This window comes from Pygocentrus nattereri, chromosome 3 (genome assembly GCF_015220715.1).
Source record: "Pygocentrus nattereri isolate fPygNat1 chromosome 3, fPygNat1.pri, whole genome shotgun sequence".
Lineage (NCBI taxonomy): Eukaryota > Metazoa > Chordata > Actinopteri > Characiformes > Serrasalmidae > Pygocentrus > Pygocentrus nattereri.
In genome coordinates, this window is record NC_051213.1 from 19,643,609 (window position 1) to 19,660,445 (window position 16,837).

The window sequence follows — 16,837 nt, forward strand, 5'->3', positions numbered from 1 at the left end:
AGCTAAATCTTTTTCCACAAAACTTTTGTTGGTATGGAGACAAGCCATGCAGAGCAACATGATCATATCCTACTATGGAGACAATACTGAGAGCAACAATACAAAGACTGAAAAAAATAAATAAATAAAAATCAGTAGAAAGGCATTTTAGTTCAATTAAAAGCCAACCCCTTTGTACTTTGTTGTAGCAGTCCTATACTGACCATTCTCAATAAATAGATTTCAAAACCAAAGACCCAAGACCAAATGAGATGGATGTAGTAGATACCATTTATATGCATATCCCCCCTCTCTCTCCTCTGCTTCTAGACAGTAGCAGCAGGATCACTGCTTTTCTAGGTCAGTCCAAACCAATTTCACAGCCCTTAAACACATTTGTCACCCTGCACAGAGTTCAGTGGCAGAGACAGAATATGTGCTGGCTGTCCTTAAGAGTGCTGTGAGAGACAGAAACCCTCACATCCAGCACAACCAGCCTCAAGGGGAGACCATTACTGAATCCTTCTCCTCCATCAGGACCGCTTTAGCTAATGTGTGCCAGCGAATGGATGTTGGCAAAGACATACAGACAAACTTTGCGCTGGAACAACTCTTTCATGTCCTCTGTCTTCCCCTTATTTCACAGCGTAATCTAGAGCAGATACTAAAGAGCAAAACAGCTGACAAAGAGAACTTTGAAAATCTTAGTTGAAAACAACTGAAACAGAGCAATCCAAGACTGTCAATAAGGCAAACACTTTACTCTGAGTCAGTTTTGGTTGATTTCAGTGTATGAGAGGGCTCATATATCAGTTATATAACACAGAACTAGACAGAATCACATGCATAATGAGCTCTGTTCTTATATTAATGTTCTTACTCACAAAGTCTGATAAATAAGGCCTAGTTTCAGCACGATATGTCTGAGGCTGACTGGCCCTGATGTTTACCGGTTAAGACACTGAGGCTCATGCAAAAACGTGACTTCCTTTACTTTAATCCGCTATTTTGTGTTAATAAGGTGACTTCTTAATGCTGATGTTACATTTATTTGATACATAAAGAAGAGATATAGCGGGTGACAAACAACCAAATTCAAACACCTGAATAGGAAACACATGAATGTGTGTTATGTTTTAACACACAGAATAAACTAAACAATAACAAGCACTTACAAATCTGAACTATATTATAATGAAGTAGCGTGTGAGCTATAACAAAATCCCTAGCTAGAGCAGGGCTAGGCTGTAATACCTGAAGTGGGCCTTAATGTTGCTGGGGCTGGAGGACCGTGGCTGCACCTCCTTCTCTTGCTTCTCCCGTAAGATCCTCTCCGCTAGCAGAAAGTAGGTAGCCGTGATGTGGTTGTACTTATTAGTCTCTAGGGCTCTGAAAGGGACCAGAAAGACAGAGTATTTAGAAGTTAGGGCAAGAGGGAGGAGATCCAAAAGGGACAGGCAATAAACCTTCAGATCATATAATAGGCAAGGAACCTACCAACAAAACATCCAAGAGGATAATAATACCTCTAAAAGTCTGAGCAACCAGTATTCTGTCCTATATTCTACCCAAAGTTGTGTGACTAAAATAGCAGGGTATTATAAAGAAGCATGCCAAGTCCACATTGATTTCTGTGAGCCCTCTCATGCTGATCTAATGGAGCTGGCTACAGCTAGCATGTCCTCGGCATGGCTCCAGTGCTCAGCACAATCCAAGCACATTTGCAGTCCCTCCTCTCTGCTTCTCAGGGATTACACGTTAATGAACAAACAAATGGCCTCTCGGCAGCCACAAAACTGAGCTAGAACAATGATCTCTTGGAAAGACTTGAATAGGGCAAATCTACTGGCAAATCATGCATTCTGTGCTCTTCTGAGGAGCCCTGCCTGCAAAAAACACTGGCAGTCCAACATGCAGTCTTTGATTGTTAACTGCTCTATGAATCACAAAACTAGCATGTGTATAATTTTCAATACCATTACCAATTCCAGTAGCTCCAATTTGACACCTATATGAAAATGTTTAATAACTTCTTTGCATCTCGCTGTACATTTCAGTAGTGCACAAAGCATAATACCAACACCATTTACCTCTTTGGCTTTAAACTCTTAACAAACAATAAGCAAAGAATACATTAAAAGAAAAGAAATGACCTAGGCAGCTGTACTTTGCATTCTGGTGCCAATACTCTAGAAATTAATTTACTTCTCAATTTCAGACGGGCTTGAAACTTTTTTCATGCATCTAGTCAACAGAATGAGAAAAAGAGCAAGCTTCAAAAAAAGTTACCTATAGCAATAATAAATGTAGGTTATTAAAACACATTTGTCTAAAATACACACACAGATAATTCTGCACAATATTGGTACTTTGTTGTACTGTTCACTGTACTGAATTTCGCTTTATGTGGAGGTTTCTCAGTTCTCTCATTAAATAAGGCTTCACAGACTATGTTGGTGAGCTATTCATCAGTAAATCAATGAAAGTTATGAACCAATAAATCAAATCAACGCAGAAACAAAGAAAGGCAAATTCTGAAACAGACTAAACACTAAGGATGTAATGATGGAAAGAAGAAAATGTAATATTTTGGGTTTGAAGTGCACATACATGGAAGCCCAAATATCATATAACGAACATTTTAATGTGTATTAGGTCCAGCATTAAACATGCAGATTTGTTTTTTGCCTTAATCCAGTCTTTTTATTCTGTTGCAACCTTGGTATTTGTCAGCATTGGCTTTATGTTAAGAATAGTCTCATAGTGTAGTGGATAATATGCTCGTCCTACGTGTGGGAGAATAAGGTTTTATCTACTGTTGTAGCACTGCTACACACACACACACACACAGACGTGTGTATATATATATATATATATATATATATATATATATATATATATATATATATATATATATATATATACATACATACATACACACACACACACACACACACACACACACACACACACACACACACACACACACACAAATACATAAGTTTTTATTTGGAGGCATAATTTGCAGTTTAAAGTAATAAATCGCAGCATACAGCAATATGTAATATCACAGTTAACAGCATATCACAAAACTTTAAATATCAAAACACAATTGTACCATGATTATATAGTGCTATGGGACCTGTAGCAACTCCCACACCTACTAACCATGAATAATTCCATAACACTAGTATTTATTCACCTGGCAGTATGTAGAGGAATTTTCTGGGATATAGTATAGTACCCAGGAAACTATATTACCCATAGTTTCCTGGGTTTAACAGAAAAGACACAGCAGAAAGACTGATATATACTTTCAACTGTCACCCAGCATGAAACTTTCACTGCATGACTCTTGTAGTACAAGATGCCAAATCCATTTCATGATCTCGACAGTAGTGCTAGCAATTCTATAGATGAATATCATCATAAAGAATAAAAAAAGTGTCTCATCCATTTTAAATATGCCAGCAGCAAGCCAGTATGATGAACATGAAGTTTACGTTTTCTGGTTGCTTAATGATGCACAGTAATGGTTGGAGAAATGGATTACTGAAGTTCAATTGTTCCAAGTTCACAATTTTTTCAGTGATCATAGAAAAACATCCCGCACAATGAAATGAACAAAAGAAAAAAAATTCCAACAAATGAGAGCACACAGACTGAGTGCATGAGAGAGAAACACATGGTCTTACATAAAAGAGGAAAATTAAGTAATTACACCTAAGAGCAAGTTATGAACAGGAGCATGTTGTTGCAACACTTACTCAACAATGGTCTCACGGTCTGCGATATCTCCTAGCACCATACGCTGGATGATGCTGTTGTGTTCTTCCTCAGACAGGTTCTTGTGGGACACAAGGGGCGTGCTGAACTTGGTGGCCGGGGAAGGGTCCACACCTTGCAGCCACGCATGGCTCTCAATCTCCTCCAGCGAGGCTCGGTGCTTGGGATCTCTCTGCAGCATCCGGTTTATCAGACTGTTAAGGGGGAAAGAAGAGGACATTCAGCACCATTTAATATTAGCATGTCAGAATATAGTCTCATGGGACCAGACATGATCTAACGAGAAAATGTGGGGAAAACCATGAGAAATGTTGGCCTAAATGTGAAAAAGAACACAGGCTTCTTAGGGTGGAAACAAACTGAAGGTGAAATCCAACACTGAAGGCAGAGCTCAAAGTAGGGGGCAATGTCAGACACGCAACAAGCCTGTTGTGGACGAACCATCATTCAGTATAGTTGAAAAGTTTCCCCCAAAACTTAAATTAAGCATGTAGATGTGTGTTATGTATATGATAATGCATTCCATGTGGTTAAAAAAAATTAACATCACATTACTGAAAAGAAAATGGTTATTTAACAACAGTTTTGCCAACTATCTTGTTTTGCTTGTGTATGCTATTGAACGTACACCACATGTTGAAAGTGCTGATTTCAGAGGCATGTTTCAGAGGATCACATCTGGCCTTGCAAGACTGGAATAAAGCCGGTAGCCATTCTGTGTCACACCACAATCAATGGCCAAACCTTCAACCAACATTTAAGCACTAATAACTTAGCACCTTTGCCACTGTGTCCATAGCACTTTATATGACCGAGTTTCTGTAGAAAGTGCAAAAAAGGCAGCCACAGCAAACCTCCCAGATTTGATCATTAGCCAGAGAGAAGCAAATAAGATTTGTATTATAGTAGAGAAAATGACTGAAGGTCCCATGTCTGTGTGAGCAGAGACAGAGAAATCCCCAAAGCAGGCTGCATCAGCATTCAGCACATGCACAATGCCAAATTACAGCTCAACCGCCATGAAGAAGCACCACAGCTGAGGTTCAGCCAGCTTACTGCCCCAGCTTCAAAATCACTGCTGCTTCACTGAAGAACCAGCCAGTCTGCATATTATCCATGGGCAAGAGACTGGATTCTCTTAAGGGGGAAGAGAGGGAAAAGATAAAAGAAATGGGGTGGGATTTTTTTTCCTGTCTCCTTCCATGTACATGCCAGAACCAGAGGACATAGCTACCACCAAAAATGTCCAATATGTTAAACAATAGGTCACTGGTCAGCACTTATTTTAGCAGCTAAACTAGCTATTCTTCTGTGACACATTTTATTCACCATTAATAATGAAGGCTATCAGACTGAAACCTCCTTCATGGTATTTGAAGAACAATCATGATGATCAGCTCTTCTGGCAACAGCAGTGGCCATTAGAATCCCACAATCACTCAGTAATCAACAGGGGCAGGGGCACTAAATAACAGGGTTCAAATTTAGACTCTCTTCAAGTCTAATATCAATGTTCAAGCAATCAGGAGAAACTGACCATATTGTTAATAGAACTTGAATCTTGAGAGGAGGACATATGTCCTCGACTCTGCTGTGAGTTTGCTTAAACCAACAGGTTGGTCCATGTTTCCTGCAAGAGCAAAGTGTAGCAGGTAATCAAAGTGGCACGCAGGTCATCAGAGTAGATCCTGTTCCACATAAGGCTGCTGTACTACTGCTCAAACACTACACCCCACATGCTCTAGGGCCACAACAGCTGGCTGGGTGTGTGCTTTGTAATGCAAGGAATTTGAAAATACTTGTACAAACTGCACAAGTGCTGAATAGCAATTTAAGCATGTTCTCATTTCTTCATGTGAGGTAGGCCAGGTATTTAAGTCCCTTCGATTTCTGTTATGAGCAGTACATAGGACAACATAATAGAGCCCCAGTAGAGTATCTGGCACAAGGAAAAAGGACAGCACGTAGAACCCAGCCAACAATTTACTTGGAGCCCAGCCCACATCAATTTTTACACATTCGCCAATAAAATATTCATGCCATGCTAAAGCGTTCCATTTCTGCTCTGTGCTGAGAGACGTCCACCAGTGCAGTGGCTAAAAGAAGAAAAGGGCTTTATTTAAAATGCATTTTCTTTTCTGAGAGGGTAGATGCCTCCTGCAGCAGTTTAAAGATGACAGCTATGTCTGCTAAATTCACACATGGCCCTTTCTGTAGCCTGTCAGAAAAAGGAGGTCGCTGAATAAGTCAAATTATGCTTATCAGCTAAAGACAAGCTCAGATTTTCTGAAAGCCCTCAGTTTGAGGAGCTGTGTATGGTGGGGAGACAAAGGGCTGGGTCACTGCTTAATGGCGTCTATTTGGAATGCAAATCAAACATGTGAAAATAGAGATAGTAATTTAATGAGACAGAGAACATTACGCAATAGGGAGGCGACCAAATTAATGTGCCTAACATATTGGCTTTAAAATTCCTCTATTTGCAAATGCTTGCCAGATGATGACTGAATATTACGGACAAAGGAAGAAAAAATAATAACAGATTTTCAAGCATGCCTGAAAAGCTTAATCTACAAGCTTTTCTAATTTAAAGGCTTTCCTAATCTAAAAGGTAGGCAAAACGAATAAATAACTAAATAAATACATGAAAACAGAGAAATCATCCAATTACATGAGAAGTCAAGAGTCTTAAAGCAATCAAGGCAAGCCAATCACTGACTTTCTTAGGTTCTGCACCTTAATGTGCAATTTTACAGTGACTTTCACCATGCTGCCCAACTAACAGTCAAATCCTAAGGGCTATGGCATGAGGACCATTATCTGGTGCATGATTAAATGCCCCTTTTAGTTATGCTGTATGGGCAAAGTCCAGAAAGGCTAGTCACTATTGTGTATGCCTATTTAATAAAAGCTCATATCTAAAGCGGTCACTGCACAAAAAAGCTTTTTATTATATAGGTCATCACAAAGTGTTTGTACTGGTTAGGTGAAAATATGAAAATTAATGCTGTCAATTTAGGCCTGAAGCAGATTTACAGCAGATCTTGATTAAACCTTTACAATCTCAATGATATGCGAAAAGCAGCAATGATGAGTCTGTGCATGCATCAGATCCAGCTTCTGTCTGCCCTGCCAGACTGCTGTCAGCGGTCAGGTCCCAAGAGTCTAAGCATGGTGCCTATCTACAGCGCACCACAGAGCACTGATAAGATTCCAATTCCATTCTAACGTCCACGCAGTCAGCACAGCCCAGCCAGCCAACACAGGGCCAGCTCACTGCAGCTTTGAGGGAAAGCTTTCTCTCAGCTACACTTACACACCACCTTGGAGCAAAGCCCAGAGGATAAGGTTTACATCATTTTTTTGGAGCACAACACCACTTGCATGTGTAAAGTTGAGATCACAGCATCATTTGCATCTCTCAAAATGTATTTATTAAACATTTTTTTTTAAATCCTAGAGAAGCAAATGAGGAGGATGTTAACCTCCCTTTTCTGAGGCATAAACTAAATATATCCTTCTCCTCGTGCGGAAAGGCTGCAAGGACAGCCGAACAGAAGTGGAATGCGGAACCTCTTCATAAAATACTATGTTAACCACTTTACTTTTACTTGCAGGCCCAGACGTGATCTACTAACAAAAATGCATATCTAGGGACAATCCTTTAAACTTTTGGTGCTGAACTGAGACGAAATCCGCTGCACACAAGGGTGCGTACCCTGTAAAACCTGCTCACAAATCCCTCTAGTCCGTGTAGCTCAGACACAAATCTGATAGCTCATCCTTTCCTGAGCATAGCTGCCAATTCTTTCCACATCACATCTGGTTCTGCTGTATCACTGTGACTGAACAGCAGAGACTACAAATAGCTGCTGGTAACCCGTCGTTAACTTGCAACACCACTCCAGTGATGCTTTCTAAAACTAATGTAACAGTGTGTTCTCTTTTCTAGAGGTTTTTTTTTATTTTTACTGCATGTAATGTGTTTTCCCCACAGACAGACATTCATGCTCAACTATGGGACATTCGACCTTGTTATCTTACATTACATCCATGGCAGGCCTGTTGTCTTTCTTGTCCACCTTCATGAACTGTTGGACTGGTTTAGAAATTTCACACTCTGTTTGTTCCCTCCTTCATTAGTCTACATTTCCTCACATATTTTGCCCAAAATTTTCCATGGTTGTCCCCAGACAGTCATTACATTTACCCCAAGACATTACTTATTACTATGCACCAGTGAGTTACATAACCCTAAGAGCTCCACAGAGCCTCATAAAAATCCCTGTTACAATAAGACAAACTTGGTTTAGCAAGTTATTAGCCCCCATAACTCCAAGACTGATGCAAAAAAGTGGTTCTACAGGACTACATTACAAGTCAAAATTATTAGATTTTTATTCAGTGTCACAAACTACCTTTTTGAACAAGAAAATTCATGAATAGGAATAAGTTATTTTCATTATGCTTTGTTACTCGACAAAATTATAAGCGCTTGTTGATCTGACGTCTGTTCTGAACAAACACAGTCCACTCAATGAAACAAGAAACCTTGAGTGTATTTGAGTGTAGTGACAGAAAACATTGTTGCATACAAAGTGTCAATTCCGTGAGCTCTGATGGCAAAACGGCAGGAGCAAACCTAAATACAGGCTTCACTGGGGAAAAAACAAGGGCAAAAAAGTCATTTCTGTAAAATCACATTCAGCCTGAACAGGATCACTATAACAGCCATTTAACACCTCATATCAAGAAGCCATGATGCAACAAAATGCTGATATGCATTATAACTTTTTTTTAAAGCTATGTTAGTCTGTTTCAGATTAGCATTTTTAGACTTCATCTTTGAACAGAGAATGAGTGAACTCTGAACACAAAACTTTGCAAGTGATGATGCGCAGTTTGCAGTATTGCTGGGGTATTAGCTTACATCATGTGTTGGCTACATGAGCCTCAGGCTTCCAGTAGGAAAACTAAAGAAGCAGACTTCAAATGACAAGCATGTCTTGGCTGATCAACTACATATGGGCTAACTGTGTAAAGGTAATACTATTAGCCTAATACATAATTCTTTAAAAGTAGTAAAAATAAATAAATAAATAATAATAAAAAAGAAGACTCATTTATTTCAATGCCATGAAAAGGAAATTAAAAAGGTCCCCATTGTTTCTCTCTACTTGACTGATGCTGTCTTTGCTAAAGAGACAGCAGATGGAAATTCAGTAATGCTGGTAAGCCAACCACTACTCCCATTAACCACATGGTAAGCAGCTCTGCCAGTTAGTTTCATTTTCTTTTCCACAACACTGAAACAAGACACAGTAGCCAACACTAGTTGAAAGAGTGTGATTTGAGAGGTAGCCATGCTGTTAGGACCACAGTGTAATCTGATAGTCTCAATCTTATTGAGCTTCATAAACTGTTCACATGGTCCGACTGGAGCAGCAAAGCCACAGCACTGCAATAGCCACCGGCAGGAAGTTTACATTGCACATGCCAAAGTAAACAATACAGGGTAAGGGAATGGAAACAAATAGCATTACAGGAGGAATTTTCAGAAACGCCCTATGGAGTTGAAGATGGGGGACGACACACCCTGCACAGAAAAGATATTACACAACTAAAAGCAGCATAGTGGTGCAACTAGTTACATGGCTGCTGCCTTCAAATATAAGTCTCCTGGGTGCGCCTGTCTGATGCCCATGTTCATTCAGATATTTAGGGCTACAACATGGGGCTGGGCAATGTATTGAAAACTTGCAATAAGCCTGCAATTTTTTTCAGAGATAAAAAAAATTAGGCAACTTCATGAATATCTCAGTGCTCCTAATTTGCTTTATGCCTAAGCTGTTTAAGGTGTTAAGCTGTTGGCTGCTAAGCTAACATGATTGTACGATGCCTTCCTCTGCAGTACAGACTATGTTCCAGTTAACTGATGTTAAAAACAAACTTTTTAGAGAGTAAAGACTCATACATGAGAGCGCAAATTCGAACGACTGGTACTGAAGTGAAAAAAAAAAAAGCTGGGTGACATCAAGTGTAGTGCTAGCCAGCTACTTGTGCAACCCACTGCAGTACTGGCTCACTTTCTGTAACTGATGCTCAAATAAAACCCATTTAGGGCAAACAATCCGAGAGACTAGTTTTGGAACAACAGACGGAATCAAACATGTTTTGAGGAGGGTGGCATCAATGTTTTTAGCCTGTTAGCAATTTACCACTCGTTTGTGTAGATTTTTCGTGTAGAATATTTCCCGGTTCTGGTTTAGCAGCACAACAGATGGAAAAAGAAACTGTAACCGGTTTCACGAGTTTAGACCAGCACAGAACAGCCCTTAGAACCATTTGGCTCGACAGCGGAAAAGAGGCCTGTGTGTTCATTTAGTGAAGAACTGAAGTTATAAATAGATCCACTGTTTGTTATTTCTCATAGCAGAAAACATGTGTAACCTACTTGGCAGCTATTTGCTTACTTTTATTAGTACTGGATTTAATACAGGCTTCTTTATCTAAATGACATGCATTTTATCAAAAGTATGCATGAACATCAAGATATATATTGATTATGGCTGAAAATCGTCCCGTCCTACAACTGCAGTGTGTCAGAAAGTTAAAAAATGATTCATAAGTTATGCATCACTGTGAGAAATGTGTGGTAGTTGCAATGAAAAACCAAACAGACCAAGAGAGAGAAAAAGAAAGAAAGAAAGAAAAAAAAGCATCAAGATCCGCTGCTGTGAAAGGAAGTGGGGTTGGGGCACGGAAAAAATAGAACGTTCTGTACTTTCACCTGCTTTAAAGCACAGTGCCATTTCAAATTGTAGTGTATTCACAATGACCATCCCTCATTATTACCATACTGATTAAACTACCCAATAATGAGAACTCAGGAACTACGAAATGCATACAATCCTAGTAAAGTAGTAACAGACCAAATTAAAATCTAATCGTGAGTACTACAATAGAAAGAAATAAACAAAAATATTATTGAAGCATGTAGAACAGTATTGGCTGATCCTCCTTATGAAAGCTCTGGGAACAACTGTTTGGCTAACTAGGAGTTTAAAAAGGGGAAGAAAAGCATAATACCACTCACACTTGATGAATGCATCTGACTGTGGATGGACTATGCAGACATAACAGCCCCTGGCAGCCCATAAATGTCGTTAATTATAGTGTGGGTGACAGCCAACACTTCAGGGGTTACAGCACAACAGTTCTCTACAATTCTGGTACAATTTCCTCCCCATTTAAGAAAGAAAAAAAAGGGGGCATAACTTGGGCTAAAAGCCTTTGAGCGCATATACAAAAGAAAAGACCAAACGGCACTGCTCTAGCAGGAATATTTGGTTGTACAACTTGCACTAAATAATCAAGACATGATTCTTCACTGATGACGGCTGAAGAGGTGGACCAACTCACTGACCTGCAGTTTCTCATGTGTACATCATAACAGCTGAAATAGTGTCACTAAAAACATTGTTGCAGCCTTGATGTTGTCTAGGAGAGCGTACAGGAGTTATATCAGAGCTGACCTGGCTATTTTACTTATTTAACTTTACCTTTGTCTTCCCTGTATGGATACCCCAGGTCCCCCAGCAAATAGCCAAGTACATGCCAAAAGCAAATTAACACAGCCCTACATGCCCACTAGCTGTTAATTAAAATTTTTGCACCAAACACTCCAAGCATGAACAATCTGTAATAATAGAATGAACAAAAATCCAAGGGATTTTACTGTTCAAGATAAAATAGTTACAGCTTTAGCAGTCAACTGTAAATTAAATGACCGTGCTTTTTTCACTCATTAAATGAGGACACACAGGTGACCAAAGTGAGTCAAGCTGGTCATCTGCAGTGCATTTCCCTTGGGCGACTCGGGTTACGTATAAACCTGAAACTGAAATCTTGAATATCACTGACGCCAATCTGATATTGTTAAAGACCAAGTTCTGAAATTAAATATTTAAGTTTTGCACATTAATATTGCTATAATGAAATATGCAGCCAGCGCAAATATTAAAATATACATAATTAAAAAAAAAAAATTGGTTAAAATGCCCTTCCCTACTAGCTACTCTATTCTTATGGTAAAAGGCTATGTGGCTGTTACTGTCATCAAGGGTCTCCTTTCATTTGCTTTACGTTTTGTTGCTCCATGTGAATCTCTGCTCTTTCTGGGCAGATCTGTAGTAGAATTATGCACTAGATTTCTTTTTAGCAACCATACATACTGTGAATTGGACTGACATGCGTGTCTAAGTAATATAATTTGGACTTGGTTCCAACTGTATTATGAGATGTGATACATTTCTTTCTTAAATAGCGGCACCCAAGAATCAAACACCAACATACTTCCTCAATGTAGAAAGCCTTTTTACAACACTAAGCTTTCATAAGATCATCCTCCTAATGAAATGGGAAATCTGTAGCAATATTACAAAACACCATTTAGTTCTGACCAACAAAACATATTTCTGGACATGAAATTTGGACAGAGAGCAACTGGAACAATCAGGGAAGATCACTGATGCAAACATTAAAGCGAGGGAAGTAACTCGCTGCTCAAGGAGTGCAAATGACGCCATCAGTCAAGCCATGACAATGTGGCACCCCTGCTGTGAGGACAGCAGCTGGCAACAGCAGAAATGCTGAAGCAAACACACAATAAAGAATCAGGATTTCTGGTCAAAAGGTGGCCATGTACCCCACAATAACCACCTGCAGACTAAACAGCAACACTTGCTGCATTGGACACTTTTACCGAAACACGGTTTAATGTACTGAAGCAGTAGCATTTTTGATACTTTAATATTGGAATATGGATAGAAAATGGTGTCAAGATGCTGCATCTGTGCATATGAAGCCTAATGAACACAAGCATGTGATTTACATGCCATTTTATAACAGATCTTTATCTAGATTTTTTGCAGCACTAGCCTGACTGGCCAATGGTTTAACATTACAACAGTATAATGTCCGACACATGAATACCCACCAAGCAACAAGATAAAAAAAAAAAAAAAAGTGGCCTTTTTAGAAATGCACTAATATCACCTTCTGTGCAATCTACTTGAAATTATCAGATGAGAAAAATCCTCAACACAAATTCTGAAATAAGAGAATGGTATACCACGAAGGCACAACACATTTGATGAATCATCTCAAATATGTAGTGTAATGATCCTTATCCAAGTACCACCATCACACAACTACTTCAGGTGGGAATATCATCTTTTTTCCTTCTAAATTCTTCAAATTTTTTCTAATTAAACCATTTTACAGATTGTTTAAAACCTGATAACATGAACCATAGATCTGTTTACAAATCGCAGTCACACATTGTTACTGACAAAGAAAATTAGCAGAATTCCACAGAGGAGCTGTGCTGCTCTGTAACTACCAAAGCAAAAGAATCTATTTTTTTGTAAATTAATTTAAATATTCAGAACAGTGCAGAAAGTGGCAGTGTATGATTTGAATGGATCTCTATGGGGCTTCCACCTCACCTGGGAAAGTATAGGTTGGATACCAATACATCAGTTTACAGTTTATCAATTAGATAACCTGTTTGTGTACATGTACATTAAGTAGGCTATTGCTGCCTTTTAACAAACCGTATGACCCAGTCCTTCAAGTAAAATCACAGAACCTCTGACAGCTTGTTAAGAGAGCATCGCTTCTATCCCCAACAAGCAGCCAACCGGACTACAGAGAATATGCTTTATTTAAAAATGGCTGAAAATTTTGCTCATGTATTTACGGGAGAGCTAGAAGAGGTTTTTTTTCCTGGATCTTGTCTAAATTCAAACTAGAAAAATGCAGAATGGAACCTAACTGGGACAAACTTTACAGAGAATGCACTATACCTCAATGTCTCTCCAGGGAACTGGTAGTGTTGGTCCTACCTTGAGCCTCAATAAAGGACAATGTGGCTTGTGGTAGCAAAGGATTCAGGGTTGCAGTGTTTTTATCTGATCATGTTACGAGTGTATGGGTGAACAATGTGCACTATGATGAGAGGGTACAGCAAACTTACTCTTTGCAGGCATTGGAGACGTGGGTTGGTACAGTGTATTTACAGTCCATGATCATGGTGAGGGTTTCACTGTCGTTAGCCTCCTGGAAGGGAGGCTGTCCACATACCAGCATGAAGAGGATCACTCCTAGGCTCCAGATATCTGAAGGACGAATGGGAGACAAAACAAATTTATGTAAAACTAAAACTGTTTAGTTTCAGGGAAGTTTCCTTTCTGGAAATGTGTTTTGTGTATGGTCAAGGTTTACAATACTGTGCAAGGTTCACATTGGTGTAATTTTAAGTTACGAAAACAGAACAGTTCAACCAAAACATGGTGTGTCAGGGTTGCAAGATTCTTTTGCCACAGAGTATCAGCACACAAAGTATGGGTTTGTTAACTGTATGGTTGAAATCTTAAACGGCATGTGAAGTGGTACTGATCATCAGTTTTGCCCAGCACTACCAGTATTTCTTCGCATCTCCCATCAACACTAACTAAAACCAAAAACAGCTTGACAAGAAACCCTTAGACAGCTGTCCATTCACTGATCTGTAATAGCAAATGACTTTGCCTATGAGATAGGTAAAACTGGTTTGTCATTGGGAGTATAGCCAAAAATTGTACACAGGGCCTTGGCTGTCACAACACATGGAAAGCCAGTCAAGCAAGCTCTTGACTGCTCAAAATTCCCACTCACACTGAAGGCCTAAATTTAGCACAAACGCAAATGTGACTAATGTAATAAAATAAACAATTACCATAAATCTACTGTAGAGAAGTTATGACTTACATGAAAGCACAGAAAACAGAAGCATTTAAAATAAATAACTCAGAACAAATGCTCTCTAACCTAGTCCCTGCAGATCCCCACATGATCTTTGCTCTTTCCCAGCTTCCAACACCCAAACCATGCAGTAGAGAACAGTGAAAACGAGGTTCAGTTGTGAGAAATGAGGCAGAGAAAAAAAGTGGAGTGTCTAGGATCCCTAAGGACTAGAATGGGAAACATGGATGTAGAGGACATCTCCAGGTCCAAAAGCACCTAATTCTAACACTTTACATAATCGTGTGTATCAATCAGAAAAACTGCATGGCTTAATATAAATGATGCTGTAATTAAAGCAAACGGGATCACAGAACATTTGAGCAAAATTTCCATCAGACCTTCGTTCTCATGGGATTATACAGAACCACCCTCTTACTGACACTCGTTTCAAGATAGAGAACATCCTAGCAAACTTGTTGGGAAAAAAGTGGAGAAGAAACAGCAGTCAAACCTCAGCAGTACTTCAGCAAGGAAGGGTGAGTTACAAAGAACAGCACTGGGGCATGAGGGTTATTTCATATTGAATTTAACAAACTAATTACATTTATCATGAACATAGAAATGGCAACTACACAGTTAGATCCTTTAAAACATGTCCATGGACACTGTTAAGTAGTTTGACATTCCAAGTCAAAACTAAGCACCTAAGAGGCTTGACTCGCTGCCAGTAGATCTGTTTTCAGCACATAGTTCCAGTGGCAGCTAACACAAGCCAAAAGGTCTGTGTGCCATCGCCACTGCTACGTGCGTGTTATGAGGAGGTAATGAGGGATGTTTTATTGCATAATGGCACCTACACGTGTTCTGCTCTGCCACAGAGCTATACATATGGCCGTTAACGGAAACAGTCATACAGTCTGTGGAATGTAAGCAGGCTGCCCTGTTCCTGCTGGGTCTGTTCAACTGTGATGACCCACTGAGCCCTAAGCTGCAGGTTCCATCTGACTCTTGACAGAATGAGTGCTGAGGAACAAAACTGTCCCAGCACGTCGCCTCAATCAGGGCAGTAAACTAGATTAGAAATTAGAAACATATAACATATACTATATATAGGCACACTTTACACAAGTGCAGAATCAAATCCATTATGTCAATAAGCCTATTCTGCCACAGAGATGCACACAAGGCCATTAATGGAAACAGACATACAAAAGACAAGGGACGCATCAATAACATTTTTTTCAGAATGTGCATGAGTACAATTATACATTTTTTTAGTATTCGCATATACTGAGCCCAATATTATACTGAATTACCTACTTAGAACTAAGTACTTAGTGTAAATGAATGCAATCTACCTAAATAGGCAAATCATTAAAAACTAGCTGATTTTAAATTAAGTGCATTAGCTAACTATGCTACATCAGTTACCTTTGACCAAGTACCACTGTAGGTGAGAAGAGTGGTTTTTGTTCCTAGTCAGAAAAGCACTACTGTATAGCTTTAAGTAAAGCATGATTTATGGTTTTGAATCCGATCTGTCTCTTTCAACAAAAGTCTCTGTAGCCCTGTGACAGAATGAATCAGATCCAAGGCTAATCAGTGGAGATCACTTGAGTTTTACCTGAAGTCTTTTGTTTGGATAGTTGAGCTGCAGTTGAACATCCTCTAAAGCAACACCAGTGTAATTTTAGAAACATTGTTCTTTGGTGATTCACGTTATAAGTTTGGATGGTCTCGTGTACGGACAAAGCCTACAAATACAAATAACATGCTGTGCTCAGAGTACTGCGTAAAGAGAAACTGAGCAGCGCTGCTAACATTGTGCACTGAAGCTAAAAGTCAGGCATGGATGGGTTTCTCTGAAGCCCATTTTTAAAGTCGGCACAGACGGACTTTGGGAGGAATTGCCCGTTTTTCTAGCTTGTATGTCTCCATCCATATTGGGGAAGTGGTTGTAATTGTGTGTTTAAAAAAAACTTTAATTTAAACTTTTAAATGTTACTACACAGAAGCTCACCTCAGACCATACCATTACAAGAAGTTTGAAGGAGCCCCTAAAGCCCTTTCTGTTAGGCAACATGTCCATTTACACCTGCCTGTTCAGCTATGTGGCAGGCAACTCAACCAGGTCTGAGCAAAGTGCAGGCCTGACAGCAGACAGCATGGCTCACCTCTGCGGAGGGCATAGGGGCGCTGAATATTAAACGCTCTGAGAAAAAGGTCAGCACCATATGATTTCACCAAGCATGCCAGGTTACAATTACACAAACAGTGGGAACAA

General features: G+C 39.4%; 1 protein-coding gene across 1 annotated transcript in view; it reads right to left on the reverse strand.

Moving 5' to 3' along the window:
• Nucleotides 1-16,837, reverse strand: part of snrka (SNF related kinase a) — a 38,095-nt gene that overhangs the window by 4,309 nt on the left and 16,949 nt on the right. Inside the window, exons 3-5 of the mRNA XM_017700398.2 lie at nt 13,805-13,946; nt 3,747-3,959; nt 1,234-1,368 (exon numbers count right to left, since the gene is read on the reverse strand). Coding sequence (XP_017555887.1) covers nt 1,234-1,368; nt 3,747-3,959; nt 13,805-13,946 — 490 coding nt within the window. The remainder of the gene's footprint in view (nt 1-1,233; nt 1,369-3,746; nt 3,960-13,804; nt 13,947-16,837) is intronic.